General features: G+C 40.7%; 1 protein-coding gene across 2 annotated transcripts in view; it reads left to right on the plus strand.

Annotated features, from left to right (window-relative positions):
- The window catches only part of LOC110502603 (zinc finger CCHC domain-containing protein 24), a 73728-nt gene extending 53117 nt beyond the window's left edge, over window positions 1-20611 (plus strand). Inside the window, exons 3-5 of one of the 2 annotated variants that reach the window (XM_036960232.1) lie at window positions 4823-4987; window positions 6628-6753; window positions 11862-20611. In XM_036960232.1, coding sequence (XP_036816127.1) covers window positions 4823-4987; window positions 6628-6753; window positions 11862-11975 — 405 coding nt within the window. In that variant the 3' untranslated portion in view covers window positions 11976-20611. The remainder of the gene's footprint in view (window positions 1-4822; window positions 4988-6627; window positions 6754-11861) is intronic. The other variant, XM_021580774.2, reaches the window with a different exon arrangement.
- The last annotated feature ends 241 nt before the right edge of the window (window positions 20612-20852 follow it).

Here is a 20852-nt window from a genome sequence, read left to right on the forward strand (position 1 = left end):
AGGCCCTGGTCAAAAGTAGTTCACTATATAGGGAATAGGGTGCATTTGGGACGCAGACTAAACCTATGGTCCTCCGTAGCCTCAGACCTCCGTGTCAGGCTTGGTGTGTTAGACAGACTCTAACGACATCCTCCCACTGTGTTGATTGACACCAGCACTGCAAAGACTGGGCCCAGGGGTCTTACTGAGGTCTGCAGTCTTCGTGCCAATTTGACAATTGTTCACGACCCAACATTTGACCATGTGTTTGTCATTGAATGGAAGTATCAGGAGTTTATGTTGACCATGTGACCTGAAGAGGAGAAATAGAAACTCTGACCTCTAGTTCTGTCACGTGGTCAGGAAAAAAGTCCCAGTACTACTTCTAAACATCCACCTTTTGTTACGACATGGTTGTGGTTCTTCACTCGTTGTCCCTGATCACTGAACAAGGAGTTACCTTGGCCATATGACCAGACTAGGAATAACTCCAGGCACTAGTAATGTATAATATCTGGTCTTGCACCATCGGCTGTGTGTCTCTGCCTTTCCCACCTGTAGCTCCTAACTGAGGATGTCTTGATGTTGATCAGGGAGTCTGTTGTGCGGGTGTTTTTGAGTTGATCTGAAACCTGGTGTAGACAATACAGGTCAGCCTGTCTGTGCTGTAAACACAGTATCATGTGCATCTACTGGCCCAGAAACAGAGCTATATGGAGAATATAGAAATTAGAACATAGAGAAATCTACTACATGGAGCACCGAGGAGTGATGAGTAGTGGGGTTTCTACGGTGTTCAATAAAGTGACTACATGAGGATCTCATAACACGTACATAACACATACATAACACATACATAATGCATTCAGGGGTGGTCCGTTGTAGCTCAGTTGGTAGAGCATGGCGCTTATAATGCCAGGGTAGTGGGTTTGATTCCCGGGACCACCCATAGGTTAAATGAATTCATGCATGACTGTAAGTTGCTTTGGATAAAAGCTTCTGCTAAATGGCATATATTATTTTATACTGTAAGCAGTATAGCAGTACATAGCCAGAGATAGACAGTGCTAGAGCTACAGCTCTGCAAGGAGAGTAGAAGGATGATCTACTACATGGAGCATTGACAGATAACTTGTGATGGTCAGGAGTAGGGTTCCAAAATTCTGGGAACTTTCAATAAATTCCCCATTTTTCGCCAAATCCCAGATTGGAGGAAAAAGCAGGAAGTACAGAATCCTCCAACTAGTATTTCTGGAGAACCTGAGACTTTATTGAAGGTTCCCAGAATTTTGCAACTCTAGTCAGGAGAGGACATCAGAGTTTTCACAAAGCATCTCAGAGCAGGAGTGTTGATTTAGGATAAGTTTTGCTTTTTAGATTACAATGATAACATAATATGTAAAAAAAAATATGTATATATATATATATATATATATATATATATTGTCACATACACCATGCAGTGAAATGTGTTGTTTTACAGGGTCAGTCATAGTAGTACAGCACCCCTGAAGCAAATTAGGGTTAAGTGCCTTGCTCAAGGACACAGATTTTTCACCTTGTTGGCTCGGGTATTCAAACCTTTCGGTTACTGGCCCAATATGTTGCAAATAACAGATTACATTTGACAAATATCTGACAGCCTCTGCTTACTGGAGTTGGTCAAAACATTCCTTGTAAGATCGTTTGGAGGGGACTGTCTGGGGCTCCAGGCATAAGCGCTCATATTAGGTTCCCCGGAGTTAGAATAATAGGTGCAAGTTTGAAATTTGGTTGTGCATCAGCAGTTTTTCTCTTGTTTTGACAGGGGGCCCCCATTGATTTTGTTAGTCACTCTCACTCAGATATCATTAACATGGCATAAGTCATTACAAAATGTGTAGAATTGTAGGAAATTAGCATTAAAACTGCAAGAATGTCTCTCTTTACCATGGAAAAAGTTGTAGAATTGCATGAAATTTGTTATAAAATACCTACACACCAAATCTCACTTAGGGTCCCCAAAAGGTTAAAGCCGGCCTTGGGACTGTCCAAATAACGTCTTACCATGACGTTGTTTGTGATTGCGTCAGAGCGTTGCCTTTCATGCGTATGGACTGCCGGTCTTAGAGCCAGGCCATGTCACCGTTTCCAGCTGTTCTCTCTCTATCGCTCGCTCGCTCTCTCTTTCTCTCTCTTTCTCTCTCCTCAATCCCTCCCTTCTTCCATCTCCCTCTCTCGCTCCTTCTCTGTTACAGAGGGAGATGTTGTGTTGACGGTGGTTAAGGTCAATGTCATGTTGTTGTTGAACCCCTGGACAGTAACAGCCTATCATAGTGAGCTGCTGGATAGTGGCAGCCTATCATAGTGAGGCCTTGGCTGCTCGTCCTCAATGACGCAAGGCGCTGGCGTAGGTTTACACTGGACCAGATGCTGATGATTAAGCTTTGCATTACTCACACTGGACGGACGGGACCAGAGGTATACATCTACCACCTCTCTCAACCCCCCTAAACTCCTATACATAGATGCATGCACACAAACACACACACACATACACACACACACACAAACACACACACACACACACACACACACACACATCTTCCCACCTCCCTACAGACCTCTCCACCTCTTTATAACACTGTCTACCCCCTGAATTCTCTCGCCTCTCTGCCCTCTCCCTGAAATCTGGGACCAGCTTTTGGCAATTCGCTCTGCCTTGTAAGAAAACAAGCCTTAACAACTAATCATGGGCTTGGTGGTTTGTTGACTAGTTGAATCGGGTGTGCTAGTGCTTGGCTGGAACAAAAAAGTGCATTCTTAGGGATCCTTGAGAAGAAGTGTTTGTTTTATTACTAGAGTAGGTTGTAGTATACAGGGATTTGCATCTGATGGGTGGGGTTCAGAATCCAACATGACATCAGCCGAACACATCAGCCATCAGCCAGTGGGAGATCAGCCGACGCCAGTCAAGCTCCCTAATTAGTTCGTTTTGGCAGGACATACGCACTCATAGTGATTTATCCCCACAATGACATCAAACGTGCTTTTGTTTGCGACACTCTAGGGGGAAAATGAGACTTTTACCCTTGTTGCTGTTGTAGTAGCCTGGCTTAGATGAACCACTGCCAGTATGGAGTTGCGTCACAAATGGCACCCTATTCCCTATATAGCGTACTACTTTTGACCAGAGCCATTTGGGCCCTGGTTAAAAGTAGTGCGCTATATAGAGACTATGGTGTCATTTGGGACGAAGACCGTATGAACTCAGTAGTATGATGAGGAGGAGCCCCTCCCAGGGATATTAACCTCTCGCAAGCTTCATTTCATGGCTGGCGGAGTGTGCGTTTGTCTGTGTGTGTGAGACAGAGTGTGGCCGAAAACCCTTCTCCTCTCTCAGTCTCAGTTTCTCAGCTCTCTAAATGTTACAATATGCTGCATGCATAGGAAAAATATAAGCACCCCCCAAAAAATAAAGAACAAAAAGGGTAGCATTAGTTAAGTAAACTTTTTGCATCAGTCTTTATCTCTTTTGTGTTCTCACCATTTGTTTCAGGGACCTTGACCTTCTGACCTTCTGACCATGGCCAAAAGTATGTGGACACACTTCAAATGAGTGGATTCTGCTATTTCAGCCACCACTGTTGCTCACAGGTGTATTAAATGGAGCACACAGCCATGCAATCTCCATAGCCAAACATTGGCAGCATAATGGCTCGTACTAAAGAGCTCAGTGACTTTCAACATGGCGCAGTCAAAGGATGCCACCTTTCCAACAAGTCAGTTTGTCAAATGTCTGCCCTGTTAGAGCTTCCCCGGTCAACTGTAACTGCTGTTATTGTGAAGTGGAAACATCTAGGAGCAACAATGGCTCAGTCGCGATGTGGTAGTCCACACAATCTCACAGAACGGGGGGGCCAAGTTCTGAAGTGCGTAGCGCATAAAAATCGTCTGTCCTCGGTTGCAACACTCACTACCGAGTTCCAAACTACCTCTGGAAGCAACGTCAGTACAGTAACTGTTTGTTGGGAGCTTCATGAAATGGGTTTCCATGGCCAAGCAGCCACACACAAGCCTAAGATCACCATGCGCAATGCTAACCGTTGACTGGAGTGGTTGAGAGCTCGCTGCCATTGGACTCTGGAGCAGTTGAAATGCGTTCTCTGGAGTGATGAATCACGCTTCACCATCTATCAGTCCGACGGACGAATCGGAGTCTGGCGGATGCCAGGAGAACGATATCTTCCAGAATGCATAGTGCCAACTGAAAAGTTTGGTGGAAGAGGAATTAGGGTCTGGGGCTATTTTTCATAGTTTGGGCTAGGCCCCTTAGTTCCAGTGAAGGGAAATCTTAACACTACCGCATACAATGACATTCTAGACGATTCTGTGCTTCCAACTTTGTGGCAACAGTTTGGGGAAGGCCCTTTCCTGTTTCAGCATGACAATACATGTGTGGATAAATCACTATGCGTGCACAAAGCAAAGTCCAAACAGAAATGTTTTGTCGAGATAGGTGTGGAAGAACTTGACTGGCCTGCACAGAGCCCGGACCTTAACCCCATCGAACACCTTTGGGATAAATTGGAACTCCGATTGCAAAGCCAGGCCTAATCGCCCAACATCAGTGCTGACCTCACTAATGCTCTTGTGGCTGAATGGAAGCAAGTCCCCACAGCAATGTTCCAACATCTAGTGAAATGCCTTTCCAGACGAGTGGAGGCTGTTATAGCAGCAAAGGGGGACCAACTCCAAATGAATACCCATTATTTTGGAATTCGATTTATGATAAGCGAGTTTCCATAAACATGTGTAGTGTATCTTAAGATACAATCTAAACCTCTCTATTTTGTCCTCCCAGGCACGGCCTAAAGGTGAGGGTCTAACGCCATACCAGGGGAAGAAGAGGTGTTTCGGAGAGTACAAATGTCCCAAGTGTAAGAGGAAGTGGATGAGCGGTAACTCCTGGGCCAACATGGGACAAGAATGTATCAAGTGCCATATCAACGTCTACCCACACAAGCAGGTAGGACAGCGTATGTGTGTGCACGTGCGCATATGTGTGCAGTTGTGCATGGGGTGTTTGTGTGTGTGTGTGTGTGTGTGTGTGTGTGTGTGTGTGTGTGTGTGTGTGTGTGTGTGTGTGTGTGTGTGTGTGTGTGTGTGTGTGTGTGTGTGTGTGTGTGTGTGTGTGTGTGTGTGTGTGTGTGTGTGTGTGTGTGTGATGGAGTAATTTTGTATGTTATGGAAAAAATATGCAAAGCGTTCTTAATCATTATTACAAAACACTCAGAATATGGTTTGACAACTCAACCTCTATAGTCAGGGGTTTGTAAGGGAAAGTGTATAAACGGAGGGGTGTGTTGAAGCTACATTTGTTTTAATGGTGAAATAACAGGCCTAATAACGTCCAGATACAGGGAGGGAAATGTCCCAAATGGCTTCCTATTCCCTATGCAGTACACTAGTTTTGACTATGGTATAAGGGTGCTATTTTGGACGCGAAACCTGTGGCTGCTTACATTTTGTAGGCTGTTCCCAACTTGCCTGATTAAAATATAGTCAAAAAAAAGAGCCTCAGAGTAAAGTAAGAGTGCTGATCTAGAATCAGTTTGGCTTTAAGATTACAATGATTTAGATTATATGGACGGCTGGGACCTGATCCTAGATATAAATGCTCCTAAAATAATTTTAGGTCGTGTCGTGTCGTGTCTACACTTGACACTTACATGCGACTTTTGCTATCCGAAATAGAAGATTGCATTGAAAAGATGGGTGGCTTTGTGGTCTGATTGTGTTTAGATCTGGCTCACCACTTCAGGAGGTGGTCAGGGATGCATTGTGTGCGAATTTCTCCTCAGTCTGGACCAGAGTATGTGAGCAGAGCTGGAGCGGAGCAAGGAGCAGAGCGTACCCAATTTGAGTGGAGAGTGGGGCGAGATTCCCAAAGGCTTGAGCATCGGCCTTCTCGCCCACAATTTCGCTCCAGTAGCACCCCACGAGCTCAGGGCATGCTCGGCCCAGTATGCATTTGTAGTCTACTTGTGGGCTGCGGTAACCCCTTGCTTTACCTACTGTCATGGAGTTTGCTAAATATTTTCATAAAGAAACTGATTAAATGCACAGGCGGAAGATCAAGGGGACTTACAAAGATGAGGACCAAGAGCAAGAGAGGGAGTGCGGTGATGAAGAATCTTTGTGGAATCTGAAAAGACACGTATCTAGAAGCATGATGGTGTACTTACTATGTGCACATGCTAAAAGAAAGGAACGAGTTGGGTAGATAAGTAAGTGTGTCATTGTAGCAAAGTATTTATAAACCAAAAATCTGATCTCTTAATTAAACGTTTTGTTCATTTTTGTTATATTATCTATTCAATAGGCCATCATTGATTTTGGCCCAATAGGCCTGGCATATTCTCACGTTCAATGAGCTTTCTGTTTTGATTTGGGTTATTTTACCTAAAAAACTTTAGGCCAACCTATAGAAAAATATATATATATAACTCTGCATCTCTGCCCAGCCTGGCAAGAGGAGCCAAACGGGTGTTTAGCATCCCCAGTGGCTCGTCAAGTGTGGAGAGGATATTCTCCGTTATTCTCTGTTGGTTAAGTTGTGATGTTAATGAATGGAGTGAATTTGGAGTGGTATTTGTTTTTTTCTAGGAGCGCGGAGCGGTTCTTAGCAGAGTGGTTGGAAAGGACATGGAGCGCTGGAACGGGATTTCCAACCACTCAACTCTGCTCACATGCTCTTGTCTGGACGCAATCAGGCTACCGAAAGCGCATACAGTTGGTGACACATTTTCATTATAATGTTGGAGGAAATACGTTCCTAGCATGCGAGGAACGTGTTTGCTGGCCTCATAAATGCTAGCCAGCTAGCTAATATTTATTTAAAAAAATAATTGCTTGGGTAGTTATGCTAACCCGTATGCAATCCCTTTAGCTTTGCTTGCTGGCTAGCTACAGAGGTTAGTAGCTACAGTAGTTAGCTACTGGCATCTGTTGTCTGAGGTATTAACATATTTGTCCTATTCTACCGTTTGTAGAATGCATGCTGCCATTTTAATATAGCGCAGGATAAGGGAATCCGGACACATTGTGGACACAGTAGACATATTTAAATGTAGGTATAGATGCATGACATGTTCGGAATTCCATGATCAGAAATCTATCATCAGAATACTAAAGCTGCATGAACTGTCAAGTCTAGACACGGCCTCACACTACTCTGAGACACTTTGTGAATATGGGCCCAGAGCTCTGTCACTTAAACTATTAATCTCTCGAAAGCAATAAACTCCAAGAAACAGTTTAACTAGATGTTATAAGTAACTGTCCAAATATGTGACATCCAGAATTGTATTATCATTATCACTGTCATTAAATATTCCTTCATTCAATTAACTTGAAAATGTGTAAATGTTTTGTTTGTAGAATTGAGAGGGGAGAAAGAGCTTCAGACGTAATTCCCCAGTTCCAAACATTACATGTAACTTCCACACTCAATCTAGTCATATTTTCATTTCAAATTCAGTCAATTCCACCACTTAAAATACAGTTTTGGCTGCAGGAGGCCCAACTTGTAGTTCCCTGGGCCCTGGTCAAAAGTAATGTACTATATAGGGAATAGGGTACCATTTGGGACATAGACCTACCCCGCATACTATGGAAAGAGTATGCACGATTCACTCTTCTAGCAATAATGCTAAATTGGACAGAAAGGAGATGCCTTTTCTCAAGGAGGCTACATCTTCACTCGCTCTGATATTAAAGGGGCAACCTGGTATTGCATTTCTCCAGCCCAATCCCACCAAGTGGCGAGGTGACTGCTTTGTTATTGTTGTTGCTTGAATCCCAGATTGCCCCTTTAAACCATTATTGAAAGAGGGCAAGAAAACTTTATGGGAAAGTGAAAGTAGCTGTTGGGCTCTGCACAGTACATTCTATTGTATTTCTCGATAGTGATGATTGGCCACTTTAGCTATTTCTCCCTCCCAGAGTTTGGGATAATCGCCCAAACTCAAATGTACCTCTAGTCCCTACCCACAATTCTTGCACTTTTTGAGATCTGAGGGTTGGATAGCAAATGGACAAATGGTTATACAGTGTCCTACATAATTATTGGGACAGTGAAGCGTTTTTTTTCTTCTTTTGGCTCTATACTCCCCATATTTGGATTTGAAATCAAACAATGACTATGAGGTTAAAGTACAGATTGTCAGCTTTAATTGTATGGTATTTACATCCATATCGGGTGAACTGTTTACAGCACTTTATGTACATAGTCCACCCATTTTAGGGGACCAAAAGTATTGGGACAAATTCATTTATATGTGTATTAATTATTTGGTCCCATATTCATAGAACGCAATGCCTACATCAAGCTTGTAACTTTACAAATATGTTGGATTATTTGGCTATTTGTTTTGGTTGTGTTTCAGATTATTTTGTGCCCAATAGAAATGAATGGTAAATAATGTATTGTGTCATTGTGGAGTCACTTTTATGATAAATAAGAATATAATATATTTCTAAGCACTTCAACATTAATGTGGTTGCTACCATGATTTCAGACAATCCTGAATGAATCGCGAATAATGATGGGTAAGAAAGGTACAGATGCACAAATATCATACCCCCCCGATAAATGTTAACATATTTTAACCCGCAAAACACCCGTCTCAACGTCAACAGTGAAGAGCCGACTCCGAGATGCTGGCCTTCTAGGCAGAGTTGCAAAGAAAAAGCTATATCTCAGACTGGCCCATAAAAATAAAATATTAAGATGGGCAAAAGAACACAGACACTGGACAGAGGAACTCTGCCTAGAAGGCCAGCAACCCGGAGTCACCTCTTCACTGTAGACGTTGAGACTGGTGTTTTGAGGGTACTATTTAATGAAGCTGCCAGTTGAGGACTTGTGAGGCGTCTGTTTCTCAAACTAGACACTCTAATGTACTTGTCCTCTTACTCAGTTGTGCACCAGGGCCTCCCACTCCTTTTCTATTCTGGTTAGAGACGGTTTGCGCTGTTCTGTGAAGGGAGTAGTACACCGCGTTATACGAGATCTTCAGTTTCTTGGCAATTTCTCGCATGGAATAGCCTTCATTTCTTAGAACAAGAATAGACTGAGTTTCAGAAGAAAGGCCTTTGTTTCTGGCCACAAATGCTGATGCTCCAGATACTCAACTAGTCTAAAGAAGTCCCGTTTTCAGCTGTGCTAACATAATTGCAAAAGGGTTTTCTAATGATCAATTAGCCTTTTAAAATGATAAACTTGGATTAGCGAACACAATGTGCCATTGGAGCACAGGAGTGATGGTTGCTGATAATGGGCCTCTGTACGTCTATATAGACATTCCATTCAAAATCAGCCGCTTCCAGCTACAATAGTCATTTGCAGTGTTTAACAATGTTTACACTGTATTTCGGATCAATTTGATGTTATTTTAATGGACAGAAAATGTGTTTTTCTTTCTAAAACAAGGACCTTTCTAAGTGACCTCAAACTTTTGAACGGTAGTGCACGTTTTTTCAAGTCATGTTTAAAAAATGATCTGAGCGGTAGATCTCGGCCTGCATTTTGAATCAGAAAGTGATCTTGGCTCAGAAAATATAGGTTACCACTGGTGTAGGGGACTAGGCGCACAAGTGCATAGGGCATAGGGGAAAGGGCATAGGGGCTAGGGGTTGCTTGCTGCTTTGGATTTGGACATACAGCTACATTAGGATTTGCATGGATCTTCATCCATTCTTCAATGCCATTCAGGGTTCTACTATACTGTAGCTATGGTCACGGTCACAACACCATAGATATTCATATTATGATAGAATGCTTCAAGCAATATCAGGCGACTTCATCAGATCAAACCGATGATGAGAATGTATTAAATCACCATTAAGCGCAGCATTCACAGTGATTATTCTCACCAAAGTCAGTCTTTTAAAACGGCAGAGAAAAGTCTCTGTTCGATGGAAACAGCTTGTGGGAAAAGCATGCTCATTTCTGTGTGTGTGTGTGTGTGTGTGTGTGTGTGTGTGTGTGTGTGTGTGTGTGTGTGTGTGTGTGTGTGTGTGTGTGTGTTTGTGTGTGTGTGCACGCTTGCGTGTGTGTTGTGGCTAGCACCACACTCACGGGCAAATTCCACACATTTGCTATGTCACCCACTTCACATATTTCCCCCTGTCAGCGTTTGAGAATGAACCACTAACCCCCAGGTACTGCAGACACACACACACACACATACGCACACGCACACACACACAGAGCTTGGCTCCAACAGAAAGGACTGAGGGAAATGAATTAAACATTGTGTATTTTTCTTATCTTCCAATGTTGGTATCTGATTCCCAGATACACTTTAAACTGCAAGTCTTCATGTCCTCAACAGTTCCTGTTAGGTGGTGAGGTATAAAGCTATCCTGACCTGAGCCCTGACCTTCTAAATAGCATCAAATAGCACATTAGTCCCAGGAGTCTTTGACTGGTTCAGGCTCAAGATCAGAGTGAAACAATAAGATCTACCATCACAGATGAGTTACCTTACGTTATAGTATTCTAGACTGTCTATGTGCTTCTATAGTTTTCACATTTCATGACTTTAAGAGAGGCATCCGGATATCTATGGCCGGATGGAATCTGGTTTTGGATTGAAAAATATGTGTGGCATTCATTCAAAATAAACTAATCATGAAAACAGTTTTATCCATTTAATAAATACACAGACAAACCGGACAGATTGCAGTCCTTCAGTCCAAAACCCAAGATGTTTAACTATCAGATCATTTTTCCTACGAAACATATACTTTGTCATCAAGTACATCCTATTTTGGAAGCCAAACTTAACATTGTGGGTGTGTTTGATATGTATTTCATGTTATTATCAATAAGCCTTTAAAGCTAGTGGCAGACAGTCAAGGCGAAGGCTGGCTGCATTGTCTTCTTGCTCTGGTCCTTGGCAACCTGGGCCTTTGTCCATAAAGTGTCTCAGAGTAGGAATGCTGATCTAGGATCTGATCCGCTCTGTGCATATCATCATATTCATTGTGATCTGATAGGAAATACTAAGCTTAGATCAGAGACACTTTATGAATACGGGCTATGGTCTTGACAAGTTGTAGAATCAGTCTGAGACTGTCGGTCTGGAAAAAATAACAGTATCATAACAAAAAACTCTGTAACAACAATGGGTGGGAAAGCAGATGATTGCTGAGGGATTGTATGTGATCGACATCCAACAAACCGTTGGCGCTGAACGATACCCTCTGTTGTCCTTCATATACTTTCCAACAAACCATTACTCCCAGTGGTGTAGCTGGTATTTTCATGCAGGTTTATATCAGCAAACATGTGCCTTGGACCTCTTTCGGGAATTATAGCATGTAGGAGGGGGCTTTGGTCAAAGGTAGTGCACTACATAGAGAACAGGTTACCATTTGGAACGTCGACTCTGTCATTATATCGTGTTAGCGAGAGAAGGAGATCTGTTAGAGTTATTTGCCTCAGCTCTGACACCAATAACAGAAACTACACTGACTCCGGGTCTGAAAAAATCCAGGGTTAGTTCTTGTGGCCTGAGATTTTGGAATACAACAGAGCTGGTTTGAGTCCCAAACAAACTGCTGGCAGATTGAAGGCTTTGTGTTGGGTGTGTGTGTATGTTTGTTTGTGTGAGTGTGGGGTGAATTGTCAGTGTGTGGTTAGCACCCAGTATACTGTAGAACTGAGGTTAACTCTTCCCCCTGTCATGTTATCACCATTGCAAATGTTTTATATAGTGTGTATACTTGTACGTGAGTCTCACTCTTCTCTTTCTCTGCCTCCCTCTCTGTCATCCATCTTTCTCTACCCCCTCTCCCCATCTCAATCCCTACGTAACTCTCCTCCCTGTTAGCGTCCATTGGAGAAGCCTGATGGCCTGGACGTCTCAGACCAGAGTAAGGAGCACCCTCAGCACCTGTGTGAGAAATGCAAAGTCCTGGGCTACTACTGCCGACGCGTGCAATAACACCTTAACATATACTCCCGCCCCTTGCTTCAATCCTCCCCTCCCTCTCATCCATCCATCCTCCTTCTCCTTCTCCTCTCCCCATCTCCATCACCTGTTCCTCACCCCTTCCACTCCTCCTCCCCCTCCCTTGTTCCTCCTCCCATCCCCTCTCTGAATTAGCCGTTAAACCTCCTTTTGGGGAGGTTTGTCACTAAACACAGTTCCTGGTCATTATCCCTACACCTACTGGCCCTTTCTTAATGGTAAAGGAGTGAGAGAAACTGATCCAAGATCTATACTTAGTGATTAAAAGCCCACAAAGTGCTCTTTCTAAACAGTGATAAAACCCCACAAAGTGCTCTTTCTAAACAGTGATAAAACCCCACAAAGTGCTCTTTTTAAACAGTGAAAACTTGCCTAAATAATTGTATGTAAATATCCTCAATCATGACAGGGCCTTGTAGCCTTGTGTACCCCACGCAATGTGTGTGTGTATAATGTGATATTGTTCTCACTGACAGTATTGCCCTCTCTTTGGTTTCATTACCTCACTTTGGGCTCTGTTGATTTTGTGGTTACAGAAGCGTTTTCCCTGCCAAGTGAAGTGTGTGTGGATGTTCTGAGTATTAAAACAGACAGAGACAGGGCTTCTAGTGATGGTAATGTAACAAAGGTCCCTAAACCTTCTATCGTCATGGGCTCAAGTCGGGGTCAATGTCTGGTCAAACGTCAACCTATACATTAATAACTGTGAATGAATTATGAATTGATTATTGATTGATTAACGGAGGGATACCGCACCATACCTCCCTGGCTTACATGTTATATGTGGTGTATTTATTATTTGTCGTCTGTTTGTCTGTTGTGCAATTTTGAATTGATTTTAACTGGGATATATACAAGTTACTGTCAAAATCTAGGAAACACCAACATAAAGTGTCTTAATAACAGGGCCAGAGCAGCTTCAATGAACCTTGGCATAGATTCAACAAGTGTCTGGAACTCAATAGGAGGGATGCGACACCATTCTCCCATGAGAAATTCCATAATTTCGTGATCTGTTGATGGTGGTGGAAAACGCTGTCTCGGGCGCCACTCCAGAATCTCCCGTAAGTGTTCAATTGGGTTGAGATCTGGTGACTGAGACGGCCATGGCATATGGTTTACATTGTTTTCATGCTCAGCAAACCATTCAGTGACCACTTGTGCCCCGTGGATGGGGGCATTGTCATCCTATGGTGGCATAGCCATGGTAGCCAAAACAATGGCAAAAATCATGGCCTGCCCAGCATTTTTATACATGACCCTAAGCATGATGGGATTTTAATTGTTTAATTAACTCAGGAACCACACCTGTGTGGAAGCTCCTGCTTTCAATATACTTTGTATCCCTCATTTACTCGTGTTTCCATTATTTTGGCGGTTACTTGTGTATGAATGTGTAATAGTATACGTGTGTATGTTTTTATATCAAAGTATTATTGTGTAACTGCTTCTAATTGTCTATAGAAACTACTTTAGGTTGAGAATCGTTCTTCGTTTAGATGTAGTACCGTGATAATAACATTCATGTTTTGTATTTAACATGCTATGCATTTACGTCAGCAATGAAATTAGTGTTGAGGTATTAATCAAGATTTACAAATTGACCAGCTTTGAAAATTCATGTCCAAAGCCAAATGCAATAAGAGCCGTTTCTGTTATGATAAAGACTGAATATCCAGTTCCTCTTAGCCAATATAACATTCATACAGTATTTAGACTCTCAAGTGTTAGATTGAACCTATCTGCAATGCTGTAGTCTTTTTTTGCCTACCTAATTTAATACTTTACTTCCAAATAATCATTTTATTATTGTAATGAGTTCCTTGAAAAGTAATTCCGTCCTGTACTCTATGTATGCAAACAATATTCTTATTAAGGACTCAACGTCAGTAGTCTATTTGGTGTAGGATGCCGGTAGATTGACATGGTGGATTTTAGTTGATTAGAACTGGTATTTAATCTGGTATATACAGTAAATAAGCCATCCTTATGCATTTCAAAGTGGTTTTATAGTATACATATAGCATTTGCAAATTCAGATCTTTTTTAGGACTCACACCTGGCCAATAGAGCTGTTCCAATCTTGTAACGCTACTTTAAGACAGCGTTACTTACCTAGAAACAGGACAGTGAATCGAACTAATATCTTTTTCCAAGGGGTTTAACCCCTTCATAGTGTGTCAAACAGGTGACAGCAGTAGAGGATGTCTGGGGAGAGAGAGAGGTGAAGGGATGTAGGTAAGATGAATATAATGTTTGGTGAAGAAAAAATAAGTGGGAAAGTTGTCTTGTAACAGACGTAGCCGTGTTTTGTTTATCGGGGGACGTTTTGTAAGTGTGATGATGGATTAAGTTTACGTTTCTGTGTGTTTGATACCACATCATGATATAAGCATTAAGTAATGTCTTTAATAGAGGAGGTAACTAACCATTATCTCTGTTTTCAAAGATCTAGGCCTATACTTTAAACTTTATCGTTGGAGAATCTAGAGGGAAGAATATCTTTGATCTAACATTTTGTAACGTTAGGTTTAGTTGTATTTTAGCGATAGAGGTTCTTGACACTTTTGGAACATTTACGTTGTGAGTATAGCTGAAGAGAAGTTTGCTACCAATTTTCAAAGCTGAGGTGTATTTTTCAAATAAAACACATTAGTTTCTCAAATATTTAGAATGTGTTTAATGGTTCTATAAAGGTTGAATTAATAGTTGTATATTTTATATTATCTTAAAAGTACCAATGTGCCTTGTAAAAAGAGAGTAATTATTTAGAAAAATTTGAAGGAAATGAAATAAGAGGAGAATTGAACTTAGTTTGGAACTGGATTAAACTAAGTAACTCTGAGGTAGTGTTTTGCCAAGTTTGATGCAAGTTCAAGATGTGAATACAAATGGGAAAACAAATAACCTTACCCCATTAGAACTGAGAAGTTTCAACTGGCTAATGTCTTCCTCTACACCATTTTTTTTAGTTTGGACGCAGTAACTAAAGCATCTGGCAAAAACAATCACACACACTGTAGCTAGTCTGTTGTCATGGAATCAACAACGATGTTATTTTGAAGTCAGTACACTAATGTGAATGAGGTTTTCACTAAAAGCTGTATACCTCATCCTCGTTCTCCGGGATTAAATCTGATCTCATTTGGGCTTTTAAAGGCAATTTCCGATTGAGACGATATGCAGTGTTTACTGTGAATGGGATCTCCACAAATGCGCAAACATTTCCTTTAAAAGCTGCAATGCCTATAACTCGTGATCGGATTGAATCCCGTCCTTGAGATGATAGTCTGTTTATGACTTAATGATTGATTTAACAAACACAAGTAGGAGTTTAGTCTGTTGTCTTACATACAATGGGTGGATACTGAACAATACCCTTATGCATCATTTGTCAAAACTTGGACATCACACTCAGTTGGTTTTAGTTATATGGGGAGGTGAAGGATAGTTAGCCTGTTTCCAGATCTGTTTGTGACTCTTGACAACCCCTATAGTCATTGTGACAGCACAATTAGATCTTGAACCGGCCTACAGGATAGTAGTCTACTCATAAAATATTAGGCTTTATAATCGCGAGGAGATGCATCATAGCCATTATATGGATATTGTATTATCATCTGAACAAAAATGTTTTTTTTAATCATATTTGATGTGAATCGTATTGATGTTGAGGGTTTCGTTCGTTGATTACAGGTCATAGCAGATTATTACACATAATGTTGGGATCAATTCTATATTTTCAGTACTGTAGCTAATACAATTGATCTGTTTCTCTGTCATATCTAATAAGTGTTATAAAACCAACTACAACCGAGCAGAACACTTCTGATATCCTATCTTTACAATATATTCTAGTCTCTATTCTCTTCCCAACAGTAGTGTATGTTTCCATTAGCCATCTCCGTTAGCTTGTGTATTAGCCAACTAAACCTAGGCCTAGATTCAATCAGCTGCACAGCTGATGTGTTGAAGGAGTCGGAGGTATAACTGCATTGGAGCTGTCTAATCAGTGAGCAGCTGCTCTTGATCATTGTCACGAAGCCACACCCATCCCACTTGCGTTAGAAGATCAGAATGAGAAAGTGTAGGCTATATAGATTTAATAATTATGCTCAAATTGAAAATCATTCAAATAAATAATGAGGGCCTCCCGAGTAGTGCAGTGGTCTAAGGCCACTAGAGATCCTGGTCCGAGTCCAGGCTCTGTCGCAGCCGGCCACGACTGGGAGACCCATGGGGCGACGCACAATTGGCCCAGCATCTTCCGGGCAGGGCGGGTGCATTGCACGCGGACACGGTCGCCATGTGTACAGTGTTTCCTCCGCTGTTGGCTTCTGGGTAAAGCGGGCATTGTGTCAAGAAGCAGTGCGGCTTGGCGGGTTGTGTTTTGAAGGACGCATGGCTTTCGATCTTCGCCTCTCCGGAGTCCGTATGGGAGTTGCAGCGATGGGACAAGTCTGTAACTACCAATTGGATACCACGAAATTGGGGAGAAAAAGGGGTATTATATATTTTTTTTAATGAATAAAAAGAAAAAAGATTTCTATCAGCCTAATCGAGGTGTAGATTACATCTCACATTCCAGTCTTCGAACTTGTGAACATGGCTGCATGGGATATCTCTTACTGCGACTCTTTCCAGCCAATGGCAATGCCATTTTCCACTTTAGGTACAGTATAATTCAAGGACAACTCTAACTCCGTTCCACCTCCGACACTGCCAAAACAATTGCTATGCGGATGACAGCTAAAGCAGATCTAATTGAATAGAACCCCTAAAGTGCTAATACTGATCAAAATCGATATGCATTAGGCTTATGAGTGCTCTGACTTTTAAATCGATATGCATTAGGCTTATGAGTGCTCTGACTTTTAAATCGATATGCATTAGGCTTATGAGTGCTCTGACTTTTAAATCGATATGCACTAGGCTTATGAGTGCTCTGACTTTTAAATCGATATGCATTAGGCTTATGAGTGCTCTGACTTTTAAATCGATATGCATTAGGCTTATGAGTGCTCTGACTTTTAAATCGATATGCATTAGGCTTATGAGTGCTCTGACTTTTAAATCGATATGCATTAGGCTTATGAGTGCTCTGACTTTTAAATCGATATGCATTAGGCTTATGAGTGCTCTGACTTTTAAGGAATATAAGGATAAGAATATCCTTAAGAATATAAGGAATATCATGAAGAATATAAAGAAAATATAAAATTGCCCAATATATTTTTGTGGGAAAGTCTGATTCCGTCCAGACCAGTTTGTGAAGAAGAAGCCATGTGTTTGAGATGGTATAACGAGCCAATGGAAGCAGTTCATACAATGTGTTTATTGTATTTAAAACGTATACAAATGCTTTTTCAGATGTGTTTTTTTGTCTTGAATTTAGGGCTGGATTCAATCCGTATCGTGGAAGTATCGCAGAAGATCAGCGTAAAAATGTAACGGTAATTTCTGATTGAGCCGACATAATCAGCATTTAACGTGAATACAGTCTCCACTAACAGGGGAACATTACCTTTTAAATGTAATCTGCGCTATAATGCGGAGCTTCCGTGATGCTTCTGCGATACTGATTTAATCCAGCTCTGACATATACTTGATTTTTCTAGTTTCTTTTCGGTATGGGTTTGTTATTTTCTATGAAAGATTTGTGTATTTTGGAAAAAATACTTTATAGATGTAAAAAAAAAGAAGAAAAAAAATACATTTTACAACTGACTGTTTATGTATATATTAGATGGCCATAATTTTTAAGGATCTTAGCTCCTCTGAAATGTAATGCAATGTTGAAGCTTTCTATGTGAAAAAGGGCCTATATTGCTGAGAAACAAATAAAGCTGGGAGTTTTTTTGTTGATGTTTTACAATGACCTGAGGGGTTAATCCTACAGAAATATTTATGAAAATATTTTTTACAACACTTTTAAAAAATATATAAAATAAGCAACAGTTACACTAAGAAGAAAATATTGAAATACATAGATTAAAAAAGTTGGTACATAATTATGAATACCCTTTACTCAATTATAAGCCATTGTATGTTTTTTTTTGCGGTTAGAAACTTTATCAGTATTGCATAACCCAGAATGATACCCAAGTGCATTAACTAATATGTCAATGAGTTACAATTTTTGTCCTTTGAATGGCATGCATTCATGTCGTATTACGAGTATTGCATTGTTATGAAAATGGCAGACATAATTACCAATGTTTCGTTATTCCAATTCTATATCATTGATTAAGATGTTACTAGGTTAAGCAATAATACTGTTTTGTTAACATGCAGAAGAAATCATCTTTATATTTGAATGACTGATACTCGCCACTATATAAGCACATTCAACTGTGAGTTCTAGTTTGCCAAAGCAGCTACAACAAGGACATTTGTGAAATAATTATTTTGATTCATACTGTAGTAAACCTGGACTCAGGGGTAGACTTAACATAGTAAACATAAGTCTCCTTCCGTGTAGTATAATATGTTATGTTTCGTATGGTATGGTATGTTACAAATTCCAATTTGTTGTGGGTAATGTTAGCTAGGTGGGTAACTGGCTATAGTTAGCTAGGCTAGGGGTTCGAGTTAGGTTAGGGGTTAGGTTAAAGGGTTAAGGGAAGGGTTAGCTAACATGCTAAGTAGTTGCAAAGTTGCTAATTAGCTAAAACTGTCCGTGATGAGATTCGAACACGCAACCTTTGGATTGCCAGATGTTCACGTTATAGGTTAGGGGTTAGGCTAACAGGTTAAGGGAAGGGTTAGCTAACATGTTAAGTAGTTTCAAAGTTACTAATTAGCTAAAACTGTCCGTGATGAGATTCAAACACCCAACCTTTGAGTTGCTAGACGTTCACATTATAGTAACCTTCTGTCTCATGTAGCCATACCAAACGTAACATGTCATACTAATTTGAGTGTCCTGAATTTATATTTAATATGTTACGTCTAGTCTATGAGACCAAGCTGTAGTTCAGAGTGTAACTTACTTCTGTTAATCAAGTTTGTGAGACAAAATTACTATTATAGAGTTTGCATGTGCATGTGTTTTGATTTTAAATGAAAAATGTGTATTACTTCGTGCAATGTATTTAATTTTAGCACTGTAACGTAGTTGGCTACATACTGTAATGGGCTATATAGAGTCTGTCCTTAATAGCACCCTATTCATTTTATAGTGCACTACTTTTGACCCAGCACATAGGGCTCTGGTCAAAAGTAGTGCACTATTTCGAGAATAGGGTGCCATTTGGGATGTACAATAGTCTCAGCATTCTCAACAACTTCAAATTGATTGTTACTAGTCATAAAAATGTATCGTTCACTGATAGTGTATACCAATTTATACATACTAACTGAATGTAGTGTTTTAACACTTAAGTGGTCGATTAGACATTCATGTTTGTTCTTTGACGTCTGTAACGTTTTGAGATTGTATGCTAGAATTGGATTGAGTGAGTTAGGATGATGAGTGAAAAGTCGTTGTGGAAAAAGAAAATAACACTTCTGTTGCAACACGTCCCTGAAATGGCATTCCCAAATGTGCCTTATTTGTTAGTTAAGAAAACAACAAACTACTTTCCCACTGGGCACAGACGTCAATTCAACGTCTATTCCACGTTGGTTCAGCGTAATTTCATTGAAATTACATGGAAACAACGTTTATTTAACCAGTGTGTGCTCAATGGGTTAGAGCTTTAGTGCTATTAGGAATTTTGATGAATAAAATAAATGTTAAATTCGAAACATTTGGATAGTGTTATTTTTCAGTGCATTGTTGAATTTGTACTATTCAATATACTGCCGTTGCTTCTTAGTTCACCTCGCCCACTGAAAAGCTAGATAGAATTTCACCATATTGCTTAAATAGAACTATCCAATCCACTCAAATCTACACAAGTACCCAGGGGTTAGGGATCAGGGGCTATAATACAACAATACAGCTTTAGGGCTCTATGCAATCCATAGCGCTGAAGATCCGCTTTTTAGCACAATTGACAATTATGTTCCCGTGGTCGCGGAGACTGTATTCATGGTAAACATTGCATACTGTATGCCGGCTCAATTGGAAATGACCTTTACATTTTAACGTAGATCTTCCACGATACTTCGGCGATACGGATTGAATCCATCCATTATTGTCCATATGTTACAACGAATAAACAGACATTTGTTGTCTACTCAATTCTACTCAACGGTGGGGCTCAGGGCTGGTTCAAATACTGTTTAAAATACTTGAAACACTGAGTGTTTGCTCTAGCCCACCTCGAGTGTCGATGGACATGGTTTGATGGGACTTTTCAATGGTCCATTAAGCCAGGCAAGCTCAATAAAGCACAGATCAAGTATTTCAAATATTATTTGAACCCAGGTTTGGTCTGCACTGCGGAGGTCTGCTGGTTGTGTAAAGGAGAAATTAGGACGATGCCTCAGGAAGCTGTTGTCAAGTCCTGGAGGTCCTATTGTAGTTCAGACTAGTGTTGAAAAGATCCGGGGTAGGGAAAGTGACTGGTTTATTTCAACGCTTATTTCAACACTTTTACTATTACCTTGTCATTTGTATGAGATATCAAGACTTCCAGTTCTGTACTTATAAAACCTTTTCTCTAAACTTTGTTTCTCTGGGTCATTTACTCTAAATTAGTGAATATAAACCAGATAATAAAATGCAAATAGTTTTACCAAAGCTGTGGATAGGTTTTTTAACTAAGCCTACAGACTAGATCAAAGCACACATTCATGCTCGCTTCATGATATCCACTGAGTGTACAAAACATTAAAGACATCTGCTCTTTCCATGACATACACTGACTAGGTGAATCCAGTTGAAAGCTATGATCCCTTATT

This window comes from Oncorhynchus mykiss, chromosome 23 (genome assembly GCF_013265735.2).
Source record: "Oncorhynchus mykiss isolate Arlee chromosome 23, USDA_OmykA_1.1, whole genome shotgun sequence".
Taxonomy (NCBI): Eukaryota; Metazoa; Chordata; class Actinopteri; order Salmoniformes; family Salmonidae; genus Oncorhynchus; species Oncorhynchus mykiss.